This window comes from Cryptococcus depauperatus, chromosome 3, assembly GCF_001720195.1.
Source record: "Cryptococcus depauperatus CBS 7841 chromosome 3, complete sequence".
Lineage (NCBI taxonomy): Eukaryota > Fungi > Basidiomycota > Tremellomycetes > Tremellales > Cryptococcaceae > Cryptococcus > Cryptococcus depauperatus.
The window spans coordinates 2,056,375-2,072,168 of NC_089470.1; the positions used below are offsets into that span (position 1 = coordinate 2,056,375).

The 15,794-nt window shown below is 44.9% G+C and overlaps 7 protein-coding genes across 7 annotated transcripts; 4 read left to right on the forward strand and 3 right to left on the reverse strand.

Moving 5' to 3' along the window:
* Nucleotides 1-770: 770 nt before the first annotated feature.
* Nucleotides 771-3,261, forward strand: L203_103093 (uncharacterized protein; the record flags this gene model as incomplete). Its single annotated transcript, XM_066212499.1, has 5 exons — nt 771-932; nt 983-1,104; nt 1,155-1,833; nt 1,881-3,108; nt 3,155-3,261. 5 exons carry the CDS (start codon nt 771-773, stop codon nt 3,259-3,261), a joined length of 2,298 nt encoding a protein of 765 aa, XP_066068596.1.
* Nucleotides 3,262-3,587: 326 nt separating this feature from the next.
* On the reverse strand, nt 3,588-6,635 carry L203_103094 (uncharacterized protein; the record flags this gene model as incomplete). Its single annotated transcript, XM_066212500.1, has 9 exons — nt 3,588-3,973; nt 4,024-4,275; nt 4,324-4,449; nt 4,507-4,728; nt 4,783-4,941; nt 4,990-5,302; nt 5,357-5,493; nt 5,537-5,782; nt 5,831-6,635. The coding sequence occupies 9 exons, from the start codon at nt 6,633-6,635 to the stop codon at nt 3,588-3,590; spliced, it is 2,646 nt and encodes an 881-aa protein (XP_066068597.1).
* A 192-nt stretch (nt 6,636-6,827) lies between these two features.
* On the forward strand, nt 6,828-7,911 carry L203_103095 (uncharacterized protein; the record flags this gene model as incomplete). Its single annotated transcript, XM_066212501.1, has 3 exons — nt 6,828-6,852; nt 6,898-7,282; nt 7,335-7,911. The coding sequence occupies 3 exons, from the start codon at nt 6,828-6,830 to the stop codon at nt 7,909-7,911; spliced, it is 987 nt and encodes a 328-aa protein (XP_066068598.1).
* Nucleotides 7,912-8,041: 130 nt separating this feature from the next.
* Nucleotides 8,042-10,382, reverse strand: L203_103096 (uncharacterized protein; the record flags this gene model as incomplete). Its single annotated transcript, XM_066212502.1, has 9 exons — nt 8,042-8,320; nt 8,379-8,483; nt 8,548-8,966; nt 9,014-9,100; nt 9,148-9,441; nt 9,486-9,665; nt 9,715-9,900; nt 9,946-10,144; nt 10,200-10,382. 9 exons carry the CDS (start codon nt 10,380-10,382, stop codon nt 8,042-8,044), a joined length of 1,932 nt encoding a protein of 643 aa, XP_066068599.1.
* Nucleotides 10,383-10,573: 191 nt separating this feature from the next.
* L203_103097 (uncharacterized protein) lies at nt 10,574-11,289 on the forward strand (the record flags this gene model as incomplete). The annotated part of the gene is made up of 2 exons (XM_066212503.1): nt 10,574-10,763; nt 10,823-11,289. The coding sequence occupies 2 exons, from the start codon at nt 10,574-10,576 to the stop codon at nt 11,287-11,289; spliced, it is 657 nt and encodes a 218-aa protein (XP_066068600.1).
* Nucleotides 11,290-12,222: 933 nt separating this feature from the next.
* On the forward strand, nt 12,223-14,180 carry L203_103098 (uncharacterized protein; the record flags this gene model as incomplete). The annotated part of the gene is made up of 8 exons (XM_066212504.1): nt 12,223-12,415; nt 12,458-12,854; nt 12,898-12,975; nt 13,022-13,034; nt 13,081-13,212; nt 13,259-13,814; nt 13,896-14,040; nt 14,099-14,180. 8 exons carry the CDS (start codon nt 12,223-12,225, stop codon nt 14,178-14,180), a joined length of 1,596 nt encoding a protein of 531 aa, XP_066068601.1.
* Nucleotides 14,181-14,378: 198 nt separating this feature from the next.
* Nucleotides 14,379-15,625, reverse strand: L203_103099 (uncharacterized protein; the record flags this gene model as incomplete). Its single annotated transcript, XM_066212505.1, has 6 exons — nt 14,379-14,812; nt 14,858-14,968; nt 15,021-15,043; nt 15,102-15,175; nt 15,225-15,347; nt 15,431-15,625. 6 exons carry the CDS (start codon nt 15,623-15,625, stop codon nt 14,379-14,381), a joined length of 960 nt encoding a protein of 319 aa, XP_066068602.1.
* Nucleotides 15,626-15,794: the final 169 nt, after the last annotated feature.

A 15,794-nucleotide genomic window follows, 5' to 3' on the forward strand; every position in this document is an offset into this window, starting at 1 on the left:
AATCGCAGTTCGCACAGGAGAAGCGAATACGAGCAGATGGAGCCGTTAAAATAATGATGTGGTGCGCGGAAGCGCAGGTCAAATAATTTTTTCAATGACTGACGGATTGTCAACTTTGCGGAGCAATGCTGGCTTGTTGAACGTTGCTTTATTCAACAAAGATTCATTCTCAGTCGTCCTGGGTTACGAGGGCGACGTTGGTAGACAACCGAAATTAAGTACTCATTGCATAGGTCGTCTTTTTGAAGCTCGAGAGTTGCCGAGTGTTGCGTCGAAAGTAAGAAGATGAAAAATTGATGAGAAAGAAAAACAAAAGAAAGATGAAATATTTGTCTAAATGACGAGCTTGTAAGAATAAATTTCGGGATAAAATGAGGAAAATAATATACAATCTATGTTGAATAGGAATTAGAAAAAAATATCGTAATAAATTGAGAATGATTAGAAAATGAAGACGTGATTTTCTAATCATTCGAGATTAAGACTTTTCAATCTGGAATAATCACATAATTGGTGTGAATGCCGTTCTGGAATTTCAATTTGATTCCGAAATTGGCGGAGATCGCCGACATGGGTCCCCATAATGATCTCTTGCCATTTTAATTTTGGATGTTTTTGGGTATTTTTCAACATTATTTTTCATTGTTTTTTTATTCTTTCCTTTCCATTGGGTTTGATATTTCCCGTTAAAATCGCATTGCTTGTAAAATCTTGGACTAGTAGACATACTCTTTATATAATCATCTCGCCACTCATTCTCTTTATACACCATGCCTCTCTCAACCTCATCGACAGTCACTCCTTTTCCAACCGACTCGGCGCGTTTGCCACCCGAACAGGCTCTAGACGTTTTGCCAACTCGGGCTGGGAGGAAACTCTGTGTGAGGCATAAGCAGATGGCTAACCAAAACATGAACGAAAAGCTGCAACGTGTAGGTGAAAACGATTCTGCAGTATCTTGATTTCACTGACTTATTGTTAGTCGCTGGACAATCTTAACCCTTCTGAACGGGTAGCCATCACGCAAGCATGGTCATTGTTTTCTGCTGCATCTCATGGCAAAAGAAAAATAATTCTTGAGGGCATCCTTACGATGTGCTGTTTGTGAGTACTGTTCATGTTGGGTGTGCTCGCACTCATTCGGTATTAATCAGTTCACAACTGTCGCATCTCTCTGACTCCCTTGTTCATATTATTCGGATTGATCCCTTTTCTCTCCTTCCTCGAGAGACTTCCCTTCGGATACTTGGCTACCTCGATGCTTTTTCGCTTGGCCGCGCCGCCCAAGTTTCCAAATCTTGGAAAGCCCTCGCCGACGACGATCTTCTTTGGCGTAGAATGTGTGGCCAGCACATTGATCGCAAGTGCGACAAGTGTGGCTGGGGTCTTCCGCTTCTCGAACGAAAACGCCTGAGGGTTGAGCTGAAAGATAGAAGTCCTGCCGGCTTACTGGAACATGATCATAAACACAACGGTGAGAATGGAAATAGTAGACTCGTAACGAGAGATCAAGTTCTGTCTGGTCAAATAGATGGACATGGCTCTGGACCAGCTGGACTCAAGTTATGTGATTCTCCAGCAAAGTATCCTTTATCCACAGCAGGCAGCGGAAGCGGTTCTCAAAGTCTGAAGAGATCCACCCTTGATTCGCCTGATAAGCCTGGCAAGAAATCCAGAAATTCATTTAACCATGAATTGAACGATACCAAGCTTATAAATAAGATTCTGCCTAGAGGAGCTCGACTGACAAGGCCGTGGAAAACTGTATATTGTGAGAGGTTGATGGTTGAGAGAAATTGGAGAAAGGGAAGATGCAACACCAAGGTGCTCAAGGTTAGTTCAAGCCCCTGGGTGTTGGCAATAATACTGATTTTTTGCAGGGGCATGCTGACAGCGTTATGTGTCTTCAATACCATACTGCTCTCACCAATCCTTCCTATCCAGTCCTTATAACCGGATCTTATGATTGCACAGTTCGCGTATGGAACCTTGACACAGGCGAAGAAAAGCGAGTTCTCAGAGGCCATGATCGTGCAATCCGGGCCCTTCAGTTTGATCAAATGTTGCTCTTCACTGGATCCATGGACGGCACCGTGCGAATGTGGAATTGGAGAGCCGGAGAATGCTTGAGAGTAATGGATGGTCATACCGATGGTGTGGTCGCACTCCATTACAATGGATATCTTTTAGCGAGTGGTTCCGCCGATTCTACTATCCAGATTTGGAATTTTCGCACTGGAAACAAGTGCATACTGCGCGGCCACGAGGATTGGGTCAATAGTGTCGTTTTGTGGGACGGTAGGACCTCCCCATCTGATACAGATCCTGCTGCGCTACCTAGCTTCACACAAGCTGTAAGCAATAGATGCTCAAAAGCCAAGTCTCCCATTCTTATACCCGAGGAGCCAGCTCATCCAGACGTTGAACCCGGTCAAATGCTGTTTTCTGCATCTGACGACATGACTATTAAACTCTGGGATCTTAAGACTGAGACATGTATTCGTACTTTTGAAGGTCACAAAGCTCAGATCCAGTCCCTCAAAGTCCTGATGGTGGATATGACTGAAGACGACGTTGCCGCCCGCGACCGACGCCAAGAACGTCAGTCCACCCCTTTGTCGACATCAGGATTTATCAGCGCTTCCAATTACTCTCCTCCTGGTTCTCAGACTGCCGATGGCCCAAATACCATCGCACTCGATAATGCCCCCGAAGGTTTTAACCCGATTGAGCACCGAGGTCGCTCACGTCAAGACATTTGTCAGCCTCGTATTTATGTCCACTCTCCTGACAGCAAAGACGCCAAATCAGATCAACGCGAAAGGTCTCAAGGTCGTGAAAAGAAAGCGATTCTTGCTTCTGGTTCTTTGGATGGAACTGTGAAACTTTGGAATGTTGAGACTGGGCATGAGCTTTCAACTTTATTTGGCCATATTGAGGGTGTTTGGGCCGTCGATATTGACGCTTTGAGATTGGTATCTGCAAGTCATGATAGAACGATCAAGGTTTGGGATAGAGAGAGTGCACAATGTGTCCAGACTCTTGTCGGCCACAGAGGTGCTGTCACATCGTTGCAGTTGAGCGACGATATGATTGTCACTGGTTCAGGTAAATATATGGCCTTGTCGTCAATAGATTACTAATTCTTCTGCAGATGACGGTGATGTTATGATTTGGAACTTTGCTCCGTCCGCCAACAACACCTTCAATCTCCATGCATCTCCGTGCATCGTCAGTGATGTTCTTCCTGTCCCTACATAAAACAACGAATTTATATTTAGTTATCGCTATTTAATTGACGATGATATAGTTCACTTTGTAAAAAGTAGGACTTGTACGATATAATTTGGTTTATGGTTATTCTTGATTTATATTATATTATCTTGTATATCTTTCGTGATACCCTTCCTGTATTTTTTACTTGGTTGTGACACTTGGATCTTGGGCTTTAGGTCATAAAAAGGACAGATACTGCTCCTTCATGCATTTAGTCAAAGCTGCCTGAAAATGAGAAAATAAATTGAATATAGACGTTATCGAACAAAACAGATTGCCCTTTCACAAGAATGACAAGATGATATACAACACTAATCACGCAAAGTTCCCAATTCCTTCCTCATCCATGTTCCCCCGCAAATACAGCTTCTCTCTCTCTCTCTTTTCCATCGCGCCCATGGACTGTCTCCCTGTACTTTCACGCCAATCCTGGTCAATGCTTCGGTCCTCCATCCACACCGCTGACAGAGAACAGTTTGTTTCTTTGGACCCTGCTCGTCGACAGCAGGTAAAGGGCTCCATTCAATTGCGTCATAGTCCACTCTGTTTGGAGAATCGTACCGATATAAATCAGACGTTGAGAGGCTCAAAGACTCATTTATATGCTGCAGAAAACTAGATATGTCTGCACGAAGGGGAAAGAGAGACAGGCGCAATAGGGATTGGGTCGCAACGGATTGGTCCGAGACTCCGGTGTCTAGATTGTCAACCGTTGTCACTAAGATTAGAGACAAAACTGAGACTGACAGCTTTCCAATTTTTCACCCCACTGTTCAACGTTGATACCTTGCCCAGCTGCAATCCCTTTTACCTGTTCTCGTGCGATGATTGTAGCCATAGGGTCTCGAGCGATAGCTGCTGGAAGAATGCGGTTCTCAGGCTGAAGGATAGGCCTTTCCAAGTTGGATAAGAAAGCAATGAGTTGATAGAGCTGCGAAAGGACGTGAAGAGTGAGGGCACGAAGGGTGGGCTGGAGCAGTAATATAGATGATGATATGTCTGAGAAGGGTGTGAGAACATGATGACAAAGACATCATTTGGTCTTACCATCTGACACCGTTCCGGAAGATTCCTCCCATTCTTCTGTGGCGCCAAGAGCAATCGTTTCGCGTATAGCATCTGAGATTATATTGAAAGCCCATTCAATTATCGAAATTAGGGGCCAAATGGAGTCTAAAGTGCAGTTTAGTTCAAGAGCGCTCTAAGAATAGTTAAGAGTCCAGAGCTCACCAAGGTCAAATGATATGGGTTCGTTCTCTTCAAATATGGCACAACTGCTTACTAATTCACTAGCTTCATATAACCTCATGATGCTAGTAGCAAGCTCTAGTCGTGAATCTTTGAAAATGCTGAATATTGCAATTTGTACTCTCAAGAGTAGCCGGAGCTGATCTACCTCAACTTCTTCCCTTGCGAGACGAAAAACGCGCTCAAAAAGGTCGTTTTCAAAGTCTAATATGCTGAATGAGCATAATATCTGACAATAATGACCTTGAAGTTTCTGACCTTTGAGCGAAGAAGACGGAACAATGGCGCTAGCAGCTCGAATCACATCTGACCAGTTCAACCCTTGCCTTTCAGCCAAGATGATACTTGAAGCCGTCCAAGCTGCATACTGTTGAGTTTGCGATGCCGAAGGTAATAGTTCACCCAAGATAGCCTGACCTATATCAAGTGGTTAGTGGCTATTCGCTATTTGTACAGAAATACCACCTTCAAGCTGCTTTGTGACGCCAAGCTGTGGATAATCATTCCCAAGGATCGCACAAAGACCAAGTTGGCCCCTTTCCGCTCCTTGGCTAGGCACAACATTCATTTCGTTGCCTTCCAAATTGTTGATGAGGAAATCATTCGTAACATTCCATTCATCTGAGGCAAGATCAATGTGAACTCGTTGGAAACCTTCAGGTCGCGAGAGGACGGCAATAGCTAATGTATGGGGGGGAACAGAAGGGATAGGGAGTAAAGACTTCATCGTGTAGAATGGTGGGCTCGTAACTGTCTTAATAGGGCTAGGGGTCGAAAACTGAGAAACTTTCCGTCAAATTCTTTCATCTTGCAAAATAATTGAATGATTTACCCAGTCATATATAATGCTCGTATCGGCTCCATTCCCTGCAGAGATCTCACTGAACCCCGGCGCCAAAGTGAGTTGTCTTCTTTCACAGGCAATTGTCTCGAACCTAAGACGCACGGAATATTCCTGTGAGTATGATACTACAGGGGAGATTAGTAAATTTCGTAAACTCATGATACTTGCCAAAATCATGATAGATCAAGACGACCCCGATTCTCTCAAAGCATAAATAGCTATCTGTAGATTTCTTTCCGTTCTCTTCATTCATTGAAACGTTGTCCTCGTCCTTGATCTGAACACGGTCATTTGGAGGAAGAGGAATGAATACCATGCCTTGCAAAGTCGCTCTCATGCTATCGTTACCTTCGATTCCTTCCATATGAGGAGGGACAATAAAAGGTAATGCAGGCATAGGTATTGTTTGCATAACTGACGGGATGTCAATAAGAGATGAACTAGAATGTCCGTTCAACTCACAATATCTCCCATCTACATCCATTCCGATGTTTGCCTTCACCACACCTGATCGCCCCTTTGATTCCCATCCAGCCCATACACCTTCGTTTCCCGATACAATCGCCATCCATCCTCTGCTTATCTTTTCGTCGTTTTTAGAGGGTGCTGGCCGATCAGACGTTGAGTGCCATACTGTGAACAAGGGACAGCCTAGTACATTCATCGCCCATGTAAGCCTGCCATCCATTTGTGATGAGACAGAAACTGGACAAGGATAAAACAACAAGATTTGGGCAGTTGTCAAGACGACAAAAGTAGGTCCACGAGCATCATCATGTCCCACAGGAGGACGTGGGCCTTGAGGAGGTGCTCTTGAGTGTGCCAGAAAAGTTCTTGGAGGGTACAAATGTGTAACTGCCAATGGTTCCGAGTCGAGAGCAAAAGTGGCAAATGGAACCGTTGTAGAAGGAGCTGCTATAGGCGAAAGTATCGTCTGAGGATATATGGCCAATGTGCCTCCTTGATTATCTGTCGTGTTGGGATGAAAGAAAACAATCCATTCTCCAGAAGGCGAGACTGACAGCTTCTTTGCTGGCGTAAGAACAGTAGGTAGTGGTAGAAGCCTTGGAGGCAAGGAGTAACCAGCCGAAGCAACTAAGTAACCTTGCAAGCTATGGTGAGCAGATGTTGGATAAATCAGTTGCGAAGTTGCAGGGTGTATAGCAGCTTGAGGATTGGACACCAGAGAAGGAGGTTGCCTGTGCAGATGACGCATTCTGGCAGAAGCAGCTTTTGAGCTTTCTGCTTGAGGTTCATCTTCCATCATCCGGTGATTTTGTTTAAGTCTCGATGAAAGATTAGATAAGATAAATAATGTGATGCAAAAAAAAACAACTCTTGTAGCAAAGCATTATCGATGGAAAAAAAAAAAAGAGGCTGATATGTCCGGACATGTTAAACATTACCTGTTGCTTTTCCTCTTTGTTTCAGAATTCTCTTCATTTCCTTATCATTTAACATGTCTTCAGCGCCATTTTCAGAAGGTATGTATGTTTCTTACTGAAAAGTCTCTCGCTCAACCATCCTAGATGCGCTTAACCGCTATCGTATCACTCACTCCGACCGCGACCTGAAGCCTCTACTCAAACGTCTTCATCGTATACCACTCTCAAAGTCATCCGACTCTCTTGAAGAGAATGATATAGAGAGGCAGCTTGTGAGGCTAGAGGTATTGAAGTGGCGAGCTGGAATTGAACGGATTATGGGGTCTGTTGCAAATCTGAAGAGACAAAAAGAGGATTACGAAAAGCAGTCTTTGGCAATTGTGGAAAGAACCGAAAAGATGCAAGAGCTCTTACAGAATGAGAAAGAAGACTTGGAAAAAGCGAGGACTTTAAGAGACCATCGAGCAAAATGCGATGGATTGGCAACCAAAATCAAAACAAGGTCAAAAACCAAAGCTGAGCTTGATGAGTGCGTTTATGTTGCGCTACAATTCCTTCTGATCACTGAAATGTATTGCCAGGGATATCGCGGCATTACAGAATTCTCTTGAAGAACAACGTGCCTCCCATGATGTCTATGTTCAAACTTCTCAGACACGATCAGAGTTGTTCTCCCAGGTCATAAAGCTCATCGAAGATTGTCGAGGTATCAAGCTTCCAGTGGACCCTTTGCTTGCGACTGCCATCATTGAAAAGGCCGAGCCCGCAGCAGAATCATCTACTGGTCCTGTTTCTTCATATGCTAAACTCAATGCAGCTGCTCCTTCATTCCAACCCACTAGCAAGGCTTCACCTTCCTCTAATCCTTTGCTAAAACCACCGTCAGCGGGACATAGCCTTCCTTCACGTCCTTCTGCCTCTCCTTTGCCCTTCTCCAACAATCGCGGTCAAAATGCATCACGTTTGGGATCTTATGGATTGCCAAGTAGACCTACAAGTAGCATGCGAGGTGTGTCTGCTACGGGACATCGTGGGAAGACAGCAACTAGTTTGGAGGATGGGGAAGTAGGACCGGAGGAAGGTGAATTGGATGAGAGAGGAGTAAAGAGAGCACCTGAGGCTGAAACGTCAAAAAGAGTCACAAGACGGAGAATGTGATTACGATATTAGATTGATATGTATCAGATACGGATCGCTCATGAGATGACTGTGGTACTGGACTGCTCTCTTAGTCATTCTAGCGATCACGATTTCACAAAGCAAACTAAGCTTCTTCATCTCGTCAATATCAAAGTCGTACTTTCCGTGAGCGAAGTGTTTGTATGGAATCTAAAGATAATTCTGGAGCTTCTGTGGATTGTACCTCAATTTCCTTGGGCGAAATTATCCCTTTTTCCCTTTCTGTATCAGCTTCTGTCGGAAATTCCCTGCCAGCGATTTCTGACTCTTTCTTTTTGGCTTGTCTCCTCTTTTTTCGCGCTATCAGTTCCCTTAGTAATCCAATTATCAGTGGTATAGAAATGGGAGCAAAAAGCGGTGTATACACTGCAACTTTGTGCTCGTTAGGCTATGAGGGACTTGGATAAGCGACAAAAGATATCCGTCATAAGATAGCTTGGACTCACAAAATACAAAAGACCCATCATTGATGGATCAAAGAAAGCTTGATTAGCAAGACCCACGGCCTCACGGGTGAGGGTGAAAACTTCAGAAACAGACATACTTGTTGACTTTAGATTAAAAAAGTCAATAACTGTGATTGCTAACCCGTTTCTGATCCGCGGATATACTCACCTGCACAAGTTCCAACTTCTCCACAGCCCCTGTCACAATGGCCTTGACACCTTGACCAACCTTCATCTCTCGAATTTTTCGTACCAACTTTACAATTCCATTCAACGTCTTAATCGTCTCTTCACAATTTTCTTTTGATCTTGCCAGCATGATTTGGTAGACTTGCCATGGTGTAAGAGGTTGGATAAGATCATTTGGAGGTTGGAGTGGTGAAAGCGGAGGTGGAGTGTTCAGTTTATTGGAAGCGTAAGGAAGAGCAGGAAGGGCTAAGAGTGAGTACAGATGTTGAGTAAAGAGATGGAAAGAAGGAGTAAGAGCAGACATGGAGAGATGGAATACTGATATATCTGAAGAGGGGATTGAAGGGTTGAGTAAGACCACTCCTCCGTATTGCGGCAGAAGAAAAGATTGAGCTGTATCTATTTCTGTCGTTAGCACAGTTTACACACCTATGAGTACGACTCACTCTCAGTGGCTAATTGCATCGGCCGATGTCTAGCAGAGGGCACATAAAGTAAAAACCGTAACACTGGATTATTTGTGCTAGCAGAATCTTGTCATATCATCAATGAGTGTACCGTCAATCCCAGTCCAACTTACCTAAAGACCATTTCTCTGCATTGACAAAAATCTTCATTTGTTCATCACTCACAAACCAGGTCTTCTGCCTCTGTTCAGCATACATATCCTCGACTGCTTCAGCAAGTTCCTTCTCGTTGATTTTGTTCGCGTTCTTGATAACATCCACTGCTTCATCCAGAGTGCTCTCTCGTCTATCCTGACTAACATACCCAGGGATGGGCTCAAAACTTAGAGGGGCATGGTAGAGAACTTGTGACTCAATTGAAAAGTTGAAGACATGTTTCAATGGCTCGAGATGTGGTAGAAAATGGTCTGATTTCGTAAGCTTCGCTGCTGGAACATAAGAGTCCACTTACGTCTAATGGCGTCTTGAATATCCCAGCTGCGCACGTAACTACCTTCGGTCGCGTCTTCATTGAGCAATACAAAGCTGAGGGTGATGTTTGGGGTATAACTCAGCGCTCGAAGGGGGATCTTTGGTACCTTGGAAGGGAAAACTGATAGAATAGCGTTGATGAGTGTGATCTTGTAATGTACTAGAGCACAGATTTATTAACAACGCCTGGAAAAAAGACGCAACTTTACGTTTAAGATTACGGTCTCCTATCTGGTCAGGATGGACAGGTATGACTAGAGTGCCTGCTGAATTGCCAGAGGTCATCAATCCTGTTTCAGGAGGTTGAACGTATGGCTCCAAAGGGAAAGACGTATTCGCATATTGCGATAGCCTGAAGTGCACTTTCATTGGAGGGCTTTGATGATACTCATCGACTAGTTTTGTGAATTTTCATTCTGTGCATAATCTCGAACACTCACCGTTATATACCAGATCCCACCATCTCGTATTCCTCCTACTCTCTGGATCTCTAGCATAGATTCCGTCTACACCTTTAACTACTTCTTTCCCAAGGTTCTCAAGTATCGTTTTTGTCTCGAATTTCTTTCTCCCTGGAGCTGGAGGAGGGAAAGCATCAGAGTCGGCTGTAATCAGGATCTGAGCTCGTGGGGTTGGCAGCTATATCCTCAATATTAGTCTGCTATCAGAGAGATCCAAATCACATCCGACAGACCACTATGTTGTTCAATGCCAATATCCTGCTCTCTGGTAAAGCCAATCTTTCGATGGAAGTTGTATACCACCAAAAAGGTATCGCCAGCAGAAAGAATAGTGGGAAACAAAGTATCAATACAAGTCGACGACTTCCGGAAGGATTTATTGTTTCTGTAACTTCCTTGGGTGTTTTTAATGTCATTGTGGCATTATACAAGTAAAGAAGAAGAGAAAACAGATTTGCAGCGAAAACAATTGATATACTTGACATTTAATGGTTGTCAACGAAAGTGGAGATCATGTCCGGACACGACCTCCACTTCAGTTGCTACAACAAACATTAATATATAATTTACATCTTTTTCTTCATTATTTCTTGCTTCATTCTATTAAATGGCTATTCCATTCAACTATATTAAGGCCAAGCCACATCTCAGCGTCAACTCAATCCTTGCCGACCAAATATACATTGTTGACGGATTCTTTTCTCCCGCTGACTTGCGTGCTGTTTTTGCATGGGCTCAATCGTTGGAGTTGGAAGGTCCTAAAAAGGCTGGAAGGGGAGAAGCAGAGAGGACTGGAAGTGAGTAGCGCTTTTTGAACTATATCTGCTGCGTAAATTAAGTATACACCTATTGATAGGTCGAGCATCTTTACAATCTCCCGAGATTGCTTCTGAACTCTTGAGACTCATTCTCCCTCATCTACCTGCTCTTTCACCGCCTTATACTGCCAAAGCAGCACTCTCGCCAAACATCAGAGTATATCATTACCCTGCTCATGCCTTCTTTGGCCAGCATTACGATATGCCTCAACTTGACCCTGCTTCACGTCGACAAAGTTGTTGGACAGTGTTGATTTACCTTGCGGATGGTGTCAAGGGCGGTAGTACTATATTTTATCCACATGAGAATGACAGGAAAAAAGGCAGAAAAAACGCCAAGAGCGGCGGGCAGAAAGGGCAGGAAGAAAAGATTGTGATTGAGCCCAAGGCTGGGAGAATGTTGTTGCATTGGCATGGTGTCAGTGGTGGTGGGTGTATGCGACATGAAGGAGAGGTTGTTGTATCGGGGGACAAATGGGTTTTAAGGACAGACGTCCTTGCATAAGAAAAGCACGCAAGAGTCTCGTTTGAGGCAGCTGTCATTTGGATTCAGTGATAGTGATGTATTCTTGGCTACATCACATGTGTAGATTGTACGTGATTCCTCGGTTGCGACGTTTGGATAGAGCTGTCTATCGCGACCGTAGCACCACCATTCAGTATGAGGAATTGACCGTTGACGCTCATTCAGCTAAGCAATACGACTGTATGTCGCCCAAGTATGACTTACCACATACCGGCAAAGCTAGCAGGGTAAAGCGTGGCAGCAACTATGACCCACTTACCGCCTACTACCACCAAGTTTCTTCCACACCATACTTGTACAACACTATTGGTTGGCCACACGAACAAACCATTAAAGAAGACTTTCTGAGTGACCGTTAAACACACTGGTCAAACACAACTTTAGCTCTTGAGCCACACACGCTCAAGACTGTCATCCAACGTTGATGAAAAAAGCATTTCTTGCGTTCAACGTTGAGACTTGCATTGGGATTGTCTTTTGACGCTGCAAGATAGCCCACAGCCCAACTCTCCTATGACAGACTTGGCTGTAGGACGACCAGCGGCGTTCGCCGCCTCAGCAGATGATGATGTTGAAAAAAGAAAGCAGAGACGGGAAAAGGATGTGGTGATGGGTTTATATATAGGAGTTTCTGAGATGAAACTAGCTGAAAAGAGAAGAGGTCAGTGCTCCAACCCGACGCGTATATGGATTTCTCTTATTAACAATTTCTTTCATTTACATTTCTTCATTCTCCCAACAGTATTGCCATTCTTTAGTCGTCGCTGTCACTATCTCTCATCTCCTCTTCGGTCAGCCGCCTGCACGCCACTTACAGCTCAACGACACTCTTTTCACAACACGTCCACTGTCTCGCGTTCACGGTAGTATCGATTGCTGGGCACCTGTCTGGCTACAGGTCGAGCACTCGAAATGTCGCGTCCGACAAAGTTGCTCCTCCTCGTCCTCGCAGCCCTAGTCATAGCTAGGCCGTCTCTTGGCGATCCAGACCACTGGATTCTCACTCACGCGCAAACGCTCCTTATGGGACGTCTTGATCCCATCGTCACCCCCGGCGGTATCAGCAGTCACGTCCACAACGTAGTCGGAGCGAGTAATTCTGGATGTGGGTATGACAAGAATGGCGTGTCTCGCTGACGATTTGTAGGGCAACCGAACGATCCGTCTGAACAGATAAATGCGGCGTGCTCGTCGACTATCGTAGGAGATGACTTGTCCAACTACTGGACGCCCCAGCTCTACTATCGATACGAAAACAATACCTTTTCTCCAATCCTTTCGGGTACTCGTATCTACTACTACACCAAAGGCGACAATGTCAAGCCTTTTCCACCCGGTCTCAAGATGATTACTGGAAAAGCAATGTCAAAGGACCTCTCAAACACCAAAACGCTTGGTGTGAGGATCTCTTGTGACCACGGTGAGGAGAATGCCTGGTTGCCCAACGCCACGAGTCATCCTGGTGGTTGCTTGGCCATTGCAATGGGTAGCTTCTTTCCCAGTTGTGGATTGGCAAGCGGTGATTTGGATTCGGAGGATCATTTGTGAGTGTTAAGAGTGGGAAAGGACAAGTATTGGCTAGGTTAGCTCTCATATGGCATGGCCTCAGAGCTACGATGGGCCTACGCTAGTGGATGACCTCAACGGAAAGTATTGTCCTGATTCGTGAGTGATTGGTATGGTGTATTACTAGATGCTTATGCAAACACAGTCATCCCATCAAGGTATGCTAGCATAATTGCCGTCAAATCAGTGGCTGACATTTGCCAGTATCCCACCATCTTTGCCCAGTTCAACTACTACCTCAACGATAACCAGCCCTGGCGAAACGAGGAATGTACTTTGGTTCTCTCCAACGGCGACTGCAGTGGTAACACTTATCACGCGGATTTCATCAATGGTGTATGTCGCTACGAAGTGATTATAACTTGACTAATGACGCCTCTAGTGGAAACCAACCGTGCTTCAGGATGCCATCAACCAATGTGGCGACGGTAAAGGCCCTGGTGACAATCTCGGTGCTTGCGCTCCACTGGCTAAATCGACTAGCGAATCCGCTACTTGGGAATGTCGACTGGAAGGTCAAATCCCAGCCGAAGAGGTTGGTATCTACCGACCTGTTGATAAACTTCCAGGCTGCAATCCTCTTTGGAAATCGTCCGTCAATGATAAGCCTACTTGTAACTCAAACTCAAACGCCGAGTTGGTTGGCCCCAACGTTTATTTTGAAAATCTTGCTTATAGGACTCATGTTCCTCTCGCGCTTTCCGAGGTTATGAACCCTTTTGATCTTTCTAGCTGGATCCCATTTTTGGGTAATGAAGGAAGCTCGAGATTGAAGGTTTGGGGATCGGACGGAACCGACAAAAATAGGCAGACTGTTGGAACTTGGGAAGAGATCTGGGCCAAGATGGCTGTAGTCTCTTCTGGACCCTCTTCAGTTTCGGAATCTATCATTGTGAGCACCAGTGGCACAAATTCTGCTGTGGAAAGTACCAGAACCAGTAAGTCGGATCAAGTTGCTAGCGGCAACGTGGCAGAAATATTTTATGCAGCTACTGACGCTATTGCGTTAACCGCCGCAGATATTGACCAGCTTTCTACCCACGTTGCCGGGTCTATTATCTCTGGCGAAACAACTTCTGCGGCCAGGGCCAGCTCTGGGCATGGTACCTCCGAGAGTACTTCAAACTCTGCAACATCCACTCCTTCCCCTGGAAAGATGTGCAAGTGAGTTTGATATAATGCCGAGACTTGACAAGATTTGGTCGGCTGACAGCGTGTATAGGCGAAAGAAGCGAAGCTTCACTCAGGATGCAATATCTAACCATTTGCGTCGTTCCAGGCTTCAGCGCGAAATACTCACCTAAAAGTCATACGCATGACTCTACATTTTGCATCTTGGTTTTGGGAACGTTTAAGCTGTGCTCATGTTATTTCTGTCTAAGTGTCAGGTGAATTAATTGCTGCTACATACTCAAATGCCTAATTGATACCCTACGAAAGGATACGTACTAATATACGTTTTTCGTGTATGATTAAATCATGCATTGTGCTTCATCTTTTGTCTAACTTGATGGCTCCTTGAGTGCATAGATCCAGACCCATTCTGCCGTTTTCTGCATCATTTGAATGGTACAGACATGTCCAACTTTCTCTTGTACATCGATAACACATATACCTCCTCCTTTCTTTACCCACATCCCAATCTTCTTAATGTCAGGTTCACCTCGACTATACGGCACAAGAGTATCTTCTTTTCCATGCATTGTCAATATCCTTTTCCCGCCATAACACTCCTGTTCCACCCTCTCATCGCGCTTTGGTTCAATCAACGTCCTGAGGGAGGGAGGGTACAAAGGCGGTTCCCATCTGAGCGGAGGATGGGAGGATTCGGCGCGAGCCTGAAGGTAGATTGGAACAGATTCAAAAGGGAGCCCTATGATGGGAATACCTATACGGACACGAGGATCATCGTGTAGCAACTTCCATGTAACGTGGCCTGTTGACGTTCAGCCAAAGACTCGAGGAAAAACGGAGGACGTACCGCCTAGGGATATACCAGTGGCTACAAACTCTTCAGTCACTTTCTCTCCATTGGGAAAAAGGTATGCGCCAATAAAGTCCATAACTAGTTGCACGTCATGTACACCTCCATCTTTATGCCAAAAAGTCAGCTTTATCCAGTCGGCGAGAGCGAGAGAACTTGCGAACGGTCGCTGTCATGTCCACGCTCAATGCACCCTCAGCATCAGCCTACAAGATATCCAAACAATAGCAGCAAAGCGTACAGATGACGGAAGTTACCATCAAAAGCAAGATTGGCCGTTCTATCAACTGTTCTCGTCCCATGGTTTCTTTGATCCTATCGAGGCCGGTATCAGCATGAACACCTTGGAAAGCTTGATACTTGCAAGAGTAACCACCACTAAATCTCTATATTGTCCGTTTCTGTTCTTTGAAGATATTTCTCCCAATATACCTTGAGCAAAGTACTTCATATCTTTTTGTGAATTCATGCGCCCATGACAAGAAATCTACGCCAATCTTATCTTTTCTGTTGGCACCAGGTGTCCAATCTAGGGACAACATGATTAATGAAGAACGAGCTGAGGCTCACCATGACTACAAGAGGCCGATTGCTTGTACGTATTTCTTCCAAGCCATACACCTTGAGCTCAAGACCGACAATATTGACGTCGCGTACACTTGGTTCTGGGTAACCCTTGGCCAGCGAGGGGTAGTCAGTCTTTTGGAGAATACGAGCGCCAGAAGAAGCTTTGTCTGAGTCCAGCGGCTGGTGTACGTTGGTCATTCCTGATATAATGGCTCACTATTATATCCGATGAGCTGTAATATGGAAGAGAATAATTAAAAAAGTATTATCAACAATTGTAATCCACCATATATATATGTCCGGACATATGATGATTCGAATGGACACGGCGGACCTGTAGGTCCGTGTGTTTCTATCTCTGATTTCA